This window comes from Asparagus officinalis, chromosome 8 (genome assembly GCF_001876935.1).
Source record: "Asparagus officinalis chromosome 8, Aspof.V1, whole genome shotgun sequence".
Lineage (NCBI taxonomy): Eukaryota > Viridiplantae > Streptophyta > Magnoliopsida > Asparagales > Asparagaceae > Asparagus > Asparagus officinalis.
Window position 1 is genome coordinate 107939549 of NC_033801.1, and position 16859 is coordinate 107956407.

The 16859-nt window shown below is 39.6% G+C and overlaps 1 protein-coding gene across 1 annotated transcript; it reads right to left on the reverse strand.

Moving 5' to 3' along the window:
- Window positions 1062-1622, reverse strand: LOC109821677. Its single transcript, XM_020387843.1, has one exon. It carries the CDS (start codon window positions 1620-1622, stop codon window positions 1062-1064), a length of 561 nt encoding a protein of 186 aa, XP_020243432.1.

Here is a 16859-nt window from a genome sequence, read left to right on the forward strand (position 1 = left end):
GAGCCACAAAATCTCCCCAACCAATGCCATTTAGTAAATTATAGATGTTGTCTTTCAATCCTAATTGTAACAATGCATCATCATCAATGAATTTCATCGATGTCATGCGCCTAGAGACCAAGTTATTAAATCATACCTCTTGATTAAGATTAGGGTCAAGGATAATACCATCAGGGTTATTTGAAGGAGGTGAAGGGTTACCCCTTGTAGATCAGTGTTGTGATGTTGTCGACGAGTTGGAGGTTGATGCTTGATTGGTTTTTTGCGTTTTGGAGCCATGGGGCTGAATGGATCAGTTCTGGTTCCTCAGTTGACGAATGAGAGATCATAGGATTTGAAGGGCAGTGCTGCTCTTGTCGGAATTGTACGGGTGGTGTATTGGTGCTGGAGGTACTCCTGGCAGTGGGTTAGAGAAGAGGTGGAAATGATGAGTGGGTTTTGGTGTAGGTAAGAAGTCAATGGGTTTTGGGAAAGTTAATGGGATTGCTAGGCTTTTGTTGGGGAAGTGGGAAGTTAATGTGGAAGTCAGAAGTTGTTGGGGGTGGGGGGTGAGAACAAACTAATAAATGGGGGGAGGGTTAGGAAATTTATGGGAGAGTCAGAGGTTGTCGGGGAGGTGGGAAATTATTGGGGAAATCAGCGGTTGTGGCCTTATTGTAGAACCAAGGAAGTGAAGACTGTCACCCGACAGCTACACAACTGTGTCTGCGGACACAGCCTAGTCATGTAAACTGATTATTTAGCATTTTCCTTAGTCATCTCCTTTGGTTTTTCTTTAGCTTGAACTCTTTGCTACCCATCTTGTTATCCACCTGCACACCAATTCATGTCAGCCTAATTAGATGTCATGAAAACTAACTGAAAATCAAACACCAAAAATAAAAAAAATAAAAATAAAAATAAGAAAATAAAGTGAAAGAAAAACTTGGGTTGCCTCCCAAGAAGCGCTCTTTCAATGGTCATGACCTCGACCCCTTATTTGCTCACGATGATGATATATTGGGGAGGGTAAAAATACCCAACTTCTCGATTAGAGTGCCCATGAAATAATACTTTAACCGCTATCCATTGACCTTGAAGATTCTCGTGGCCTCACTCCATACTTCAACAACCCCAAATGGGTATACCTTACACACTTGGGATGGCCCTAACCATCTCGAACGAAGTTTGCCCAGAAAAGGCTTGAGTCGAGAATTAAATAGAAGTATCAAGTCTCCTCCTGTAAACTCTTTACGGAGGATGTGTTGATCGTGCCACTTCTTTGTTCCTTCTTTGTAAATCTTGGCATTCTCATATGCATCTAACCTCAATTCATCGAGTTCATTAAGTTGGAGCTTTCTCTGTTTTCCTGCTTCTTTCAAATCCAAATGAATGTTCTTGATAGCCCAATGAGCCTTATGTTCCACTTCAACTGGTAAATGATATGATTTCTCATAGACCAACCTGAATGGCATCATACCAATAGGAGTCTTATAAGCCGTCCGATATGCCCAAAGAACGGCATCTAGCTTCATAGACCAATCTTTTCTCGAACGAGACATTGTCTTCTCCAAGATTCCCTTAATCCCCTGATTAGTTATCTCCACCTGGCCACTTATTTGAAGTTGATATGGTATAACCATTTTGTGAGGTACTCCGTACTTCTTTAAAAGTGTACTTAGGACCCTGTTTGCAAAGTGTGATCATCCATCACTGATTACAGCTATTGGGACACCAAACCGAGGGGAAATGATCTTTTGAAATAATTTGACTATCACTTTTACATCATTTGTTGGGGATGCTAAAGCTTCAACCTATTTTGAGATGTAATCCACTACTACCAATATATACTTGTTGTTGCGAGACAATGGAAAAGGTCCCATAAAGTCGATCCCTATACGTCGAAGAGTTCGACTTCAAAAATGCTATTCAGTGGCATCTCATTCCTTCTTGAGATGTTTCTCGTTCGTTGACAACGGTCACAACTAAGCACGAAATGTCTCACATTCTTGAAAAGTGAAGGCCAATAGAACCCATATTGTAATACTTTAGCCGCGGTCTTGGTGGTGCTTGCATGACCTTCGTATGGTGAAGAATGGCAGTGGGAGATGACACCTAATATTTCCTCTTCAGGCAGACACCTTCTAAATACCTCATCTGCACAATGCTTATAAAGACAAGGTTCATCCTAATAATAGTGTTTGACATCCGATAGGAATTTCTTGCATTATTGGTAGGACAATTCAGGTGGTAACACCCCACAAGCAATATAGTTCACGAAATCAGCAAACCAAGGGGCTTGAAGACTTGTAACAGCAAACAAGTTGTCATCTGGGAATGAATCATCAAATGACTTCTTTTCACCTTCTCCTGGATCCATTTCTTGCCTAAGTCTAGAGAGATGGCCGGCTACCATATTGTTGGTACCTTTCTTGTCCTTTATCTCGAGATCAAACTACTATAATAAAAGAATCTACCTTAGCAGTCATGGATTTGCATCTTTTTTCGCCAAGAGGTAATTCAAAGCGGCGTGATCTGTGAATACTATGACCTTCGACCTAACAATGTATGATCGGAACTTATCCAAGGCAAACACTACGGCTAGGAGTTCTTTCTCTATTGTTGCATAGTTCATCTGAGCATCATCCATTGTTCTACTGGCATAGTATATGGCATATACTTTCCCTTCTTTCCTTTGCCCAAGAACAACCCCGATAGCATAGTCACTTACGTCGCACATAATCTCGAAAAGAATACTCCAATCAGGTGGTCTCATAACTGGGGAGGTTTGCAAAGCTTCCTTTAACCTATCAAAAGCATCAAAACAAGTTTGGTCAAATGCAAAAGGAACATCTTTTATAAGCAAACGGGTTAAGGGCTTCTCAATCTTAGAAAAATCTTTAATGAAACGTCTATAGAACCCGGCATGGCCCAGAAAACTCCTAACTCCTTTTACATTAGTCGGTGGTGGCATCTTGGCAATGATATCAATTTTAGCCATATCCACTTCAATACCCCGATTAGAAATTAAATGACCCAAAACAATCTCTTCTTGTACCATAAAATGGCACTTCTCCCAATTCAACACAAGGTTCATTTCTTTACATCTTTTTAAGATCTTAGCAAGGTTATGCAAACAGTCATCAAAAGAAATACCATAAAGTGAAAAATCATCCATAAAGATCTTCATAACGTTCTTAATAAAATCAGAAAATATGACCATCATGCATCTTTGAAAAGTGGCAGGGGCATTACATAAACCAAATGGCATTCTCCTATAAGCAAAAGTGACATGTGGACATGTGAATGTTTTCTTCTCTTGGTCGCTAGGGTGAATTAAGATTTGAAAAAATCCTGAATACCCATCTAGTTAACAGAAATGAGAATGCCTAGCCAACCTCTCTAACATTTGGTCGATAAAAGGGAGGGAGAAATGATCTTTTCAGATAGATTTATTAAGTTTTTGATAATCAATGCACATGCGCCACCTGGTGACTGTTCTAGTGGGGATTAGCTCATTTTTTCATTTTTTACAACGATCATACCTCCCTTCTTAGGTACTACTTGAACCAGGCTCACCCACTCGCTATCTGAGATGGGATAGATGATCCCCGCATCAAGTAGTTTCAGCACCTCTTTTCTAACGACCTCTTTCATGATCGGGTTTAGCCTTCTTTGATGTTCAATGGAAGTTTTGTATCCTTCTTCCAACAAAATTCGATGCATGCAAATGGATGGATTAATGCCTTTAATATCGTCTATGGAATAACCTATCACATCCTTATGAAATCTGAGAACCTTAAGCAATTTCTCAACTTCTTGGTGACTTAAGTTAGCATTCACAATTACAGGATATGCACCATTGGAGTCTAGAAATTCATACCCGAGTAAGGAGGGAAGTGATTTTAGTTCTACCTTGGGTGCAATTTTCCCTTCACAAACCTGTTCTGGACTTTTTCTGCTGCTTTTTGACACGGCTGTGTCCACGAACACAACCTAGTCATTCAACCCCTTTGCAGTTTCAGCCACTGCATTAGGTTCTTTGTTGTAGGTGGTTTTGGTGTAGGTGGGGCTTTCATCAAGCATTGTAACATAGGAAGTTATTTCCTGATCATCATTAACTTATGCCCTATTCTCTACTAAGCATTTCTCAAGTGGATCACTTGAGATATATCTAGTAAAGTCTTCTCTAACCACTATGTTAACTGTATCAATTCTGCAACAAGTATCATCAATTAATGGAAATTTCATAGCTGAAAACAAGTCAAAATTCACCTTTTCATCTCCTATATTGAGAGAGAGATTTCCATTCTTCACATCAATTACCGTGCCAACAGTAGCAAGGAAAGATCTTCCCAATATAATGGGGATTTGACAATTCTCCTCAATTTCAAGAATAACAAAATTGACTGGAATATAGAATTTACCAACCTGGATAGGTACATTTTCTAATATACCTACCAGACGTTTAACTGATCGATCTGCTAATTGGAGGGAGATAGTGGTGGGCTTCAAGTCTCCCATCTGCAACTTGTTACATATACACAATGACATAAGACTGACACTAGCACCAAGGTCACATAGAGCACGATTAATTGATATATCACCAATTGTGCAAGGAATAGAAAACGAGCCAGGGTCTTTAAGCTTAGGTGGTAACTTATTTTGAATTATGTCACTACACTCTTGAGTTAAGGTTATGGTTTCATACTCCTCTAATTGTCTCTTGTTTGACAGAATCTCCTTTAAGAATTTGGCATAGGTGGGCATTTGGGAAATGACTTCAACAAATAGGATGTTAACATGCAATTTTTTTAATATTTCTATGAATTTACCAAACTGCTTTTCCAACTTAGCTTTAACTTGCCTTTGAGGGAATGGTAGTGGGGGCTTGTAAGGTGCAGGTGCAACATATCTCTCAACCTTCTCTCCTTTCTCGCCAGCATATTCTTTTTCACTTGTCACTAGCTTCTCACTCTCATCAACTACATCCCTATTATCACTCATCACTGGTCCCTCTAACTCTTTTCCACTCCTGAGTGTGATGGCATTGATAGATCCCTTGGGGTTGGTTTCAGGTTGTCCAGGAAACATCCTAGAAGGCTTGGAAGAAGAGATAGATTGTTGGGCCACTTGAGTGATCTGATTCTCTAACATTTTATTATGGGTGGCTAAAGAGTCAACTTTAGAGGTTAGATTCTTAATGGCATCACTCATGATCCTATTCTGATTTCTAAATTCTTCATTCTGCTTATTTTGAGATGTCACAAAATTTTCAATCAAGCTCTCCAAGTTGGACTTTTGGGGACTAGGGTAAGGGAGTCTAGGGACCTAAAAACCTGAAAGTCAAAAATTAGAGTGAGGATTTGGTTTTTGTGGTGGATTTTTATAGGATAAATTAGGATGATTTCTCCATCCCGAGTTGTACGTATTGGAAAAATGATCCCCTTTCTGATTAAAATTATTCATATAAGACAGTGGTGCCTTAGGGGAAGGGGAGTTTCCAATCTGACATTCCACAACAGAATGTCCAATGATACCACATATTTCACAGTTAGTGAGTTAGATGCTACAGAATTCATGCTCATCTTATCAAATTTCTGAAATAAAGCATCTACTTTAGAAGCAATATAGTCTAATGCATCTACATCATACCTCCCGCTCTTTTTGGGTAAAGAGCGCTCACCTGGCCATTGGAAATGGTTCTGTGCCATATCCTCTATGAGTTGTCTTGCATCTCGTACGCTTTTGTTCATCAATGCCCTACTAGCTGCAACATTCACGGTCATCCTAGTGTTGTAGAGAAGACCGTTGTAGAAAGTGTGGATTATGAGCCAATCCTCCAACCTATGATGTGGACACATTCTTAGAAGATCCTTGTACCTCTCCCAAGCATCATACAATGACTCCCCTTCTTTCTGATTAAAGGTTGTTATCTGATTCCTCAACTGGGCTGTTTTGCTCAGAGGGAAGTATTTAGCGAGGAACGCCTTTGAGATTTGGTCCCATGTAGTGATGGAGCCTAGTGGAAGTGATTGCAGCCAAGCCCTTGCCTTGTCCCTTAGTGAGAAGGGAAATAACCTTAGCTTGATTGCGTCGTCCGACACTCCATTCATCTTCAGAGTGTCACAATACTCCAAAAAGATTGAGATATGGATGTTTGGATCTTCGGTAGGAGTACCACCAAACTAGTTTTGCTGAACCATGGAAACGAGTGAAGGTTTGAGTTCGAAATTATTGGCAGCAACATTAGGCTTTACGATGCTAGATTGGGAGCTATGGGTGGTTGGTGATGCAAACTCCTTCAAGGATCGGTCTTGATTGCCTTGGTTTTCTTGGTCTCCCAAGGTGTTTCTGGTTTTCAAACTATCCTTTGCTTCTCGTACCATCTTCCTAATATAACGCAAGATCCTTTCAATCTTAGGATCACACTCGATTGGTTCTCCAAGTCATAAGGATCTGGGCATACAAGGGTGCATGCACAAGAAAACAAAGGAACAAGTCACATGTAATAATAAAAATAAAACAAATAAAAGAAAAAGTCTAGTCTAGTCAAGCAATGAAAAAGTCAATATTAACAATGACGTAGTCCCCGGCAACAGCGCCAAAAACTTATTCACTCAAACCCGCAAGCGCACAGATATCATTGTAGCAATACAAGGTCGTATCCTCAGGGACTTCGTTGTTAATTACTGATTTTTACTATTTTGTGACTATCTAAACCAATCTTGCTAAAAGTATGATTCTTAACTATCAATAACGAACACGCTAACTTGTATCAAAGCGAATTCACTCAACTAAAAGAATGTAGGATTGAATTTTGGTTTCAACTCTAGTTTGAATCAACAAATTAATCAATAGTTATCAAACCTCTCAATGCATTAAGAATGACTAACCTATGATAACTATTAGTCTCTTTCGACGATTAAAAGTCATGCCTAATTTAGCCTAACAACCTATTTCATAGTGTTGAACCAAATTAAACCCATTAAGTTCATGTTAATCCCTCACGTTCCTAAGAACAATTAACCTACTTTCGTAATCAATTAATTCCTGTTCAATTACTATTTCCTGGCGTCAATTTAACCTTTCGGTTCAAATCAACATCCTAAAAGGATTGAATCAGTAGCTAATTGAACTACCCCTAAGCAATTATATATTAGCAATTAAATAATGCAAATTGGATAATTAATGATAACAACAAAATTAGTTCATTAATTCATAACCATGGCCGAACCTAATTCAATCCTAGATAAAACAATTGCTCACAGATAATTGAAATAGATAATTCATAACCATGGCCGAACCTAATTCAATCCTAGATAAAACAATTGCTCACAGATAATTGAAATAGAAGACATGATGATGATGTGTAAAATCATAAAATCCTAGATAAAACAATTGCTCACAGATAATTGAAATAGAAGACATGATGATGATGTGTAAAATCATAATAGTAAACTAGAAAATAAGATGAATTAGAAAACAAAACCGTAATATCAAAGTCGAGATGTTACACGTAAATCTCCACAACCAGCAGTTTGCTAAATTAAAATAATCCTAATCTAAGAGTTTTTTTAGAGAGATGGGAAGAAGAAAAAGAAGAGAAAATAAAGATCTCTAGCCTCTGGTCCTGTCCAGATGTCTCAAGGCATCCTCTTTTAAGTTCTGGAAAAGATGCGATAACAGATAACTTCAATCTTGCTTCAGATCACATCATAACTGAATGCTGATATCAACATGATTGTGTAGATCAACACGACCAGGCCGTGTTTAACTTTGTCACTCTGCTCTTTCTAGGATTTTCTTCTATATTCAACACTCCTGTGTTATTGAACACTGGGGGACCGTGTAGCCTCTTTCCATGCATTCCTTGACTCCTTCTTGGCTCCGAATCCGTGCTAAGCTCCAGTATTTCCTACACAATATATAAATAGAGCAGTAAACATGAATAAGGAAGCTAAACAAAACCAAAGTACAAGGAAATCATATCAAATAACAACAAATCCGGAGGTGAAACATAGTCAAAATATAGAAAATATTTGTGTTTATCAAGTGCCCGTAGTTAGTTGGCCTCTCTCAGCTTTCTTCCTTTTGAGGAATCGCTCGGCTTGTTCACCGTGCACCTTCAACACTTTCCAAGTTTGGGATGGTGCCACTCCCATAGCTTATAGCACATCCAAGGAGAGATTATTATGATAAGTCTGGAGGATGAATTCTTCCATGACCAGATCTCGGCAATTTATTGCCTTATTCCGGAAGCGTTTGACGAAGTTATCTACCGACTCTTCGTCTTTTTGTTTCTCATCAAAGAGCGTTCTGATCGACATTTCAGTGTCATGATTGAAGAAGTTGGTGAGAAATAGGCTTTCCATGTTGTTCCAGCTATTGATATTCCTCGGCTTGAGACACGATATCAATCTAAGGCAGCCCCACGAAGGGTCCCAACGAATGACCAGACCATCAGATGTTCATTATCAGAGATCACGCCCAGGTAGGACTAAAAATAAATCAGGTGCTGAGTACGTGAGCCTCTCCCGTCGAATGGCGTAAAGTTAATTAGACTGAACTTCGTCAGATATATAATTGACTCTCATTCTCTCGGGTATGGATATGGGATGTCGGTCTTTTTCACCTCTTGAGCGGAGATCATGTCGTTGATTTTGCTCTCAAGGTCCTTCATCTTCTTGTCTTCACCTGTATCTTTCTTCGGGCGATTTTGAGAAGAGTAAGTAGGACCACCCCCAGCATTTTTGTTGTCATAAGGGGTATCATCATTGACATTTTCGTCCACCTCCGAGTCGCTATCTATATTGTTGGTAGTGTTACGACGATAGGTTTGATCCCGCTGATTTGGGTCAGTTTGGAACTGCTAGGCATATAATTCCTTCATCCGCTGCATGTTCAACTACATCTCCACTCTCATTTTAGCTCTAAGATCTTCTTTCTGCTTATTTAGAGCTTCCTGGAGCATTTGAGACAGCTGATCGGGATTGTGAACGCCTCCCGAACTCGTCCGATGCTAGATATTGTGTTATCTGAAGCGACTGCAGAGCAAGCGTTCGATGCTTCATCATCTGAGGATAGCCCTCTCTGCATCCTTTAATAATCCCTAAGTCTTATAGTTCTGGAGCGTAGCCGAGTTAGACGCTGGGATATCCCTAGAAAAGAATCGGGACTGGAACGTCATGTCGCCTTCCCTTTATCGGCCATGTTGATGGTAACTTTTGGGAGTTCGTCATCGTGGACGACCGATATTTTCTTATGAAAATGCTTTAGCTTGGGCTTTGATGCTTTAGTGGAAAGTTTCTCAAATACCAAAACCCTCTGCGGAGCGGTCTTTGGGCAACTACACTCTGATAATACTGCCCTGATAAGCCTCTCACATGGACAATGAGAGTTAGTTTCTCAGGAACTTCTCTTCTGAGATTTGTTCATACTCCCAGCTTGATAGTATAACCCATCGGCATGATGACTGGAGCAATCTATCGGTTGTTAGTTCAACTCCCCAGGTGTAACATCGTCTTTCGACGAACACATTTTCTTCCGGGGATGTAGAGACTTATTGGCGTTCTCAGGAGTCTCACATTTGGAACCACCCTCCTGTGAGTGTGAAATCCTAACATGCTCCTAGACTTTGACACGCACCCCTAAGTGGGCGGTTACATGGGTTTTCCCAGATGGGGATAGCTTTGACTTGATGGGAGGATGCCTATGACCCCCAGTCTGAAGAGTCACTTGGGATTTATTCATCGGACCCAAACAATCTTTAATAGGAGCTTTGCCTCGATCTTCATGCAAAGGACTAAGATGATCCGCCATCGTTATCTTGAATCTGGACATATCCACACTGTCGTGAAGCTTCGCCGGAGGTATGAGAGAGACCGGAGCAAGACCGAAAGCTAATTGGGAGCGAGGAAGTAGTCGCGGGAGAGAGTGTTGGGGTGAGATAGTCTAACCTATCTCGGCTATGGGCGAGACACGTTGATGTATCTCGGTCAGCGAGACATGTAAGGCTGCCTCGGCCATCAGACAGAATTTCAGCCATCTTCCGACTTGATTTCGGTGCCGTCTTAGACTTTGGCACTTTAAATTACATCATTCCGAGATCGGACTGGAAAATTATAGGGAAAACACTCAAGGCACGCTAAACAGCATCCCGGTCAAAACTAAGACATGTATTGTGTCTCGGCCAAAGCCGGGACACAAGGTGTGTTCGTGCCTTGAAACGTTGTTTTCGCTACTAACCACCGAGATTTTGGTATATTCTAATCCAAAGTCTCTCCAACATATTTGAAGCTATCTTGGAATGTGGTTAATCGGTTACAACTAAGGATGAGATCAAATCGGTCGTTCTTATCCGAAAACCGAGCTTCTAAAACCTATAAATATGGCTCTAGGGCCTTCACTTACACAGATCCGGAATTCTCGAGCCTTGGCGAAGCCCTATCAGATTGGAGAGTGAGGAGAACGAATTTCAGAGAGGAGGAAGAGATCTTAACGAGTTCTTCAGCACAAAGAGGAGAAGATTTTGAGAGATATGCATTCCATTCATCCATTTCCCTTGAGATCGCACCTAGTGATGCAGCATAAACATGTACCAAAAAAGTTACAAGTGTGCAACTAATCAAGTTATAGTATAAAAAGTTATCGATCCCACGAGGAAGGTGTTTTGTAGGAGAAAATATAAATCGGTTCTTATGTTGTGTACGTGACAAATAAAGTGAAGAATAAGTGTGATTGTGAAGAGATAATGAGAGTGAAAGTGATAGTGTGTAAATCGGCACAAAATGTAAGTAAGAGTAGATATGACAAAGAATGAATGATTTTCACAAGAAGAAGAAAAAAAGATGAATAAAATCAAGAATCAAAAGGAAAATCAAGAATAAAAAGAAAATTCAAGAAAGTAAAGATGGCGAATTCAATTAAAGATATGAGTAATCTAGAATTGAATCCACTTCTTAGAAAGAGTTGATTCCCTAGAGGGTTCTAGCCTCAAGGTGAATAGTGTAAGAAAATAAAATGGTAATTCCCTAGAGGGTTCTAGCCTAAAGGCAAATCAAAGAAAATAAAAATAAATAAAAATAAAAACTAAACCCAAGAGGGTTCTAGCCTTAAGGTGAATAGTACAAAAAATTAAAATCTAACTACAAAATAAATTATAAAAATCTAAACTACAAAATAAATTATAAGAATTAAATGTAAGAAAATAAATCTACTCTATAAGCATGAAATAAATCTATAAGAGGGTTCTAGCCTCTTGGCTATTTAACAAGAAAATAAAATCTAACTACAAGCATAGAAATAAATATAAACTAATAAGCAATAAAAAAAAGAAAAATAAAAGAAATGCAAACCTCCAAATAATTCTTCATCTCTATCTTCATAATCCAACAAAGAGAAGAAATATTTAAAGTGGTGAAAAAATTATTTTATTAATTGTAACAAAAGTTATAAATTTGGAAGGTCTTCTCAATTAAGAGTGGCCCTCCTCTCCAAATGGAGTTATAAAAATTTTCACACCCCTAACCCCTCATTTTCTACCTATTTATAGTAAACATCAGTGAATAAGAGCCCTGGGATCGAAATCTTATCAAAAAACCATGAATTTCAGCCTTAGATTCGTAACTGTCTGTTGATGGTATCGATACCAGCATCGATAGGGGTATCGATGCTGGCATCGATACTGGCATCGATGCTAGCATCGATGCCACCATCGATGCTGGCATCGATGTGCACCCCTTTCTGGTTGCTGTCCGAGAATTCCTCTTGTATTTGGTTTTGGGCTTTTGGGCTTCACACTTGTTTTCTTCATTAAATCAATGGGCTTTTGTTGAGATATGAGATTTTTGAGATTTATCCTTCATTAACCTGTAATTAAAGATAAAAATAATTATTAGTGGTATATTTATTCATATAAAATAGATAATGATGGTATAAAATTGTAATAAAATGTGATTATCACCTAGCTATGATTCTTGAGAAGGGTGATTTCTCGTTGTTGTTGAGATAGTCACTTTAATTTCTTATCTCCTTTCAAAGGCAATAAAATCTTTATTCGGATCTGATCAGTTGGTGGTCCACGGATAAATCCTGGCATCAGTAAAGATCCCGCGCAAGCAGAAGATCGATAAACGATCTCTCTACGTGTGTTCTCAAGAAAGTTATAATCTTTTTATTTTCATTGTGTAAGAAGACTTATAAAAAGTCATTCTTTTTTGAACTTATTGTAATGACTGAAGTTGTAATGAGTCCCGCAATGAACAAACCAACTTTCGAAGCGAACACGCTGGCGACCACAGTGGGAGCCAATAGCCTCGCTGTGGAGGTTGTTGTGCCGCAACCGTTTATCAAGATCCCTATGGATGAAAAGGTCGAGTATGATTCGACCAGCAGAAGTTCGAGGAATACGTCTCGTCCTCCTCCTACAGATCTTCCTCTCTGTCATGCCCCGTTTTCCAAAATACCGGGGAATCAGAATGTGAACAAGCCCACGACGTATTGGATTGAGAAGAAATATATACTATCATTTTTTTTCTTTTTATTTTCTCCTCAATCCAATACGCTAAGCGTCAAATACATAAATCTCAATCACAGGTCCCCGACCACATTAGCAAGAATATAAAGACAATCCAAAATAAGAAATAAACATATCATCCATGGTAAATCATCCCAGACATAAAAATATGGGTCAAACATATCCTTATTACAAAAAAACAGTCCAACTAGAAATAAAAATACATAGTCTATAATAAAAGAAAATACTGATAAAATAACTCAATCCATCATCAAACTAAGAAAAATATTATAAATGAGTTCTAGTGTTCATTAGCTACTACAGAAAAGAAAACACGTCTAGACTTCAGTTTGTTCTCCCACTCTATCGGAAGGACACTCCGGCTGGGCATACACCGGCTCTACTGCATCATCGAACTGGACCTGTTCGTCTCCTAAGTCTATTTACAACACATACATTTATCATTTCGTGCTCGTTAATTTTCAGACAAAAACTAGTGATACACATCATCATTCCACGTAGATATTCAAAAATGCATATTAACCACAATAATGATATTAATCATAATAAATATCTAAATAAGATAATTAGCAATAATAATTATAAAAGATGTATTAATCAAGCGGCGAGATCTAACGCAGGGCACGGCATCGGGAAGAGCTCCGACGAGGGGCTGCAGCGACGGGAGGTGGTTGACTGGTAGGAACAACAACGACGAGGTGGTGACGTCGGAGGCGGCTCTATGATGGATGAGGGTTGCGGATCTGGAGACACGGGTGGTGGAGCTTGAGCTCGAGGACGACCGACGGGGCTGAGGGGGCGACGGCATTGGGGGTCTTCAGGCGGCGGCTCGCTGGGCGAGGAAAAACCGGGAGGGGGTGGCCGGCGTTCGTCAAGCATCGGCAGCTACGGCGGGGCTGCAGGTTGAGGGTGACTGAGCGAACAAGCGGGGTTCGAAGGGTGAAGAAGGTCGGTGGATTTAAGGCGGCGAAGGGGAGTGTGCAAGGCGGTTGGCTGGTGTGTGTGAGTTGGCCGGAACAGTCTTGCGTATAGCGGCGTAAGGGCAAGCCAGAAAGGGCAGAGCTGGATGGCCTGAGGGCGTATTGGCGTTGCATATGTTGGCGGAAGAGAAGGAGGAGGCGGGCGTGTTTGCGGGGGTTGAGGTCGCGTGGTCGAAAGGTGCGTGGCAGAGTTGGATGTCGGGGTGAGGTGGTTGGGCAGTATGGTTACACGGTCCGCGCGGCTGGCGGGAGGGAAGCCGGGAGGTGGCGGAGAGAGAGAGAGAGAGATTGAGAGAGAGAGAGAGAGAGAGTTGAGAGAAGATTGATTGGGGTGGCGGGTGTGAAAATTGAATGAGAGAGAGCGATGAGAGAGGAGAGGAGATGGGGTATAAATAATATATATAGGATTGTAATTAAGGCGTTAGGGTTCAGGTATTTAACGAAAAATATTTAAAAAAATAACTTACGATATTTAAAAATTAAAACTAATTCAGAATATTATCTACAAATAAAAAGCGTACATCATTATTGCTTAATTATCATACCAGTGCATACGATAATAGGTCAAAATATACACATATATTGTATATTAAACCCGGAAATAATTTAATAATAAAAATATAATTTAACTTATATTCTAAAAATCACCACACTTTATGCGATAAATCATACAAGTTATATTACTAATACGAACAGCTAACACGAAAATAATTTAAATCCCTAAAGACTAATACATGGCCACCCGAAAATAAATACATAATAATTCACATTTTAACATAATTACTAACGAAATTCACATAACCATTTTTTCTTTTAAAAATTGTAATAATAATTACAACGGATTATTTAAAATAATATGTAATGAGCTACCCAGAAGAATAAACATAATAAATTAATTCTAGAGAATTTTGTCCGAACAATAATTAAAATTTTATAAATATAAAAAACTTTTAACGCTATAAATGATAAAATTTTGTGCGATTTTAATAAATCATTAAGGAAATTGTTAGAAGATTTTAATACAAAAAGATGCATATTATCTTCGTAAAATATAAATAATTTAAAATATTTATAAAATAATACATTAAAACAATTTATTTTAAACTAGTATTTAAAATTTTCAACCATGCTTTTTAAGCCTCCTACTCCCCTAAAACAATATTCCTCTTTGGAAAATTAAAATAACCAAGCGACAAGATTAAAGATTGGAATGCCAACTTCAACTGCACTTATTAACGTTCTCGAAATTTTACTAAGTATTACAGATTATCCACGTTTTAAAATAAGACCAAAGACTAATATCCAATGGGCCGAATTCCAAAATTAAGATTACCATAGAACATGTGACAGCTAAGAATTCAAGAGAAAAACCATTGACTTTCAATCGGTATCTCCCTCCGCACTTCGTCGTGCATCACTCAGATCTTCGGTTTTCATAAAATTCTGTACCTCTTTCTAAGATTATGGGTGCACATCACATTGGAAACCAAAGGGCGAAACTTAGAGAGGCTTTTTGCTTGTTAATCCCTGCATGAGTTCTTCTTTCTCTTATGTGCGTCCAACACAAATCATTCACCTTTGTAGGCTGCTTTCTTCCTATTTTATGTTCTCAAATTTCGGCAATTCACGCCTTCAATCTTTCGAGAAATTCTTTACAACGATTGACTTCGGAAATTCTCTGACTGTATGATTTCGTAAATCTTGAGAAAACCAATTAATTGCTAGCTTTGTTAATTGAGTTTAGAATCTTATTTAATTGGATATGTTATGCCACCGTTTCTCAGCCATTGCGAAGGCGGTAGTTTTATCGCGGTACTATGCCAAGTTTGACTACCGCCAACTGCCCCCCTACTTTCTTTTCGTTACTGAACATGTCAAAAAAACTGCTAGCATTTCATAACATGCAGTTCCCACATTAATTTACGGGCCTGGAGCTTGTCCAACTTCTCATATCTGGTCGCAATTAGTGTGAATGGCCGGCCCTTCATTGTTCAGTTTCTGGGAACACCATGATCCTTTCCCGATGGAGCTTGGAAACTCTATGAAGTGCTCTTGGACAACACTTCTGCGTCGTGTTCTCTCGACCTATTGCCCTAGTGAGCACCTTACAAGAAAGTTCATTTTCATCCTACTGGGCCTATGCGATAGTGACTCTACCGTGAAAATGAATTTCCTTGACTTTTACATCATGTCGATTTGTTCAAGCAACCTGCTGGACCTAAAAACCTCACTCACTGCCTCGCTCACCAACATCGTTGCCATGAAATCAAATTCAGAGAAGCCGGCACTCCTTCCCATTACATATCCAAAAAGGGTGGCCTATAATTGCACGCCAGAATTGGCGTGCGCTAGGAACGTAATTGCTGTAACTGCGAGGAAGGCGTACAAGCCGAAAGTGAGAAGTAATTGGTCGGCGGAGCGAAGACTGGAAGGGTGCAAGAAGTACGGCCCTCTCATCGGAGTTCCGCACGCGAGCGCAGACTGCCACTTCCCGTCCAAAGATCCGCGGACGGTCTTTCCTTAGCGGACTGCAGGTTGTAACCCTCACGCACCCTTCGACCCGGGAGACCCACGCGTCCTAGCCTCCACACACTCAGTCGCGGTGCCCTCCCCCCCCCCTTATGCAGTGTGATTGTCCTAAACAGAAAAAAACAAAAAAAAAAAACCAAATAAATACCAAAGCAAATAAACTAAAACAATACAACAACCAACACAACAAAACACAAGACAATAATTAACAAGAAAGTCGTAACCCCAAGCCCAAAACCCCCATCACACACTTCCCCCCCCTCACACCACCCATTAAAAAAAAGCCCAAACCAAAAAAAAAAAGTGAAAAAAAAAAAAAATACAAAATCCTCAAAAACAAAAACAACAACCAAAATAGAAAAAGTTTAAAATACCAAAATAAAACACGTCAAAACCCGCCACATAAAAAAACAAAAACACCCACAACCCACACAAATGAAAAAGATTTAAACCAAATTCCCCCGCCACCTTTTAACCAAGAAAAATAGAAAAAAAAAAATTCAACACCCTAAAACAATCCACCAAAAATGGAGTCCCGTGAGTTGTTACCTGCCCGTTTTCGCGTTACTAGCCTAAGCCAAACGAGTGTCCCCCCCCCTGCTAGTAAGTACAGGTCCTTTCCCGGCTCTCCAAGCGTCGGCCTTTGTGTAGTCGGCACTCTTCCCTGCCCTGGGGCTGCGTGCGCGGACGGTGAGACGTAGCGACGAAGCCGTCGCACTTCCTAGTGATCATAATTCCGCCTCTGTCTTGGACGTCTGTGCTTGGCGTCTTCACTTCATATGTTATGTTCATATCTTATTCGTATTTGTCATTAAGCTCATGTATTCTTTATA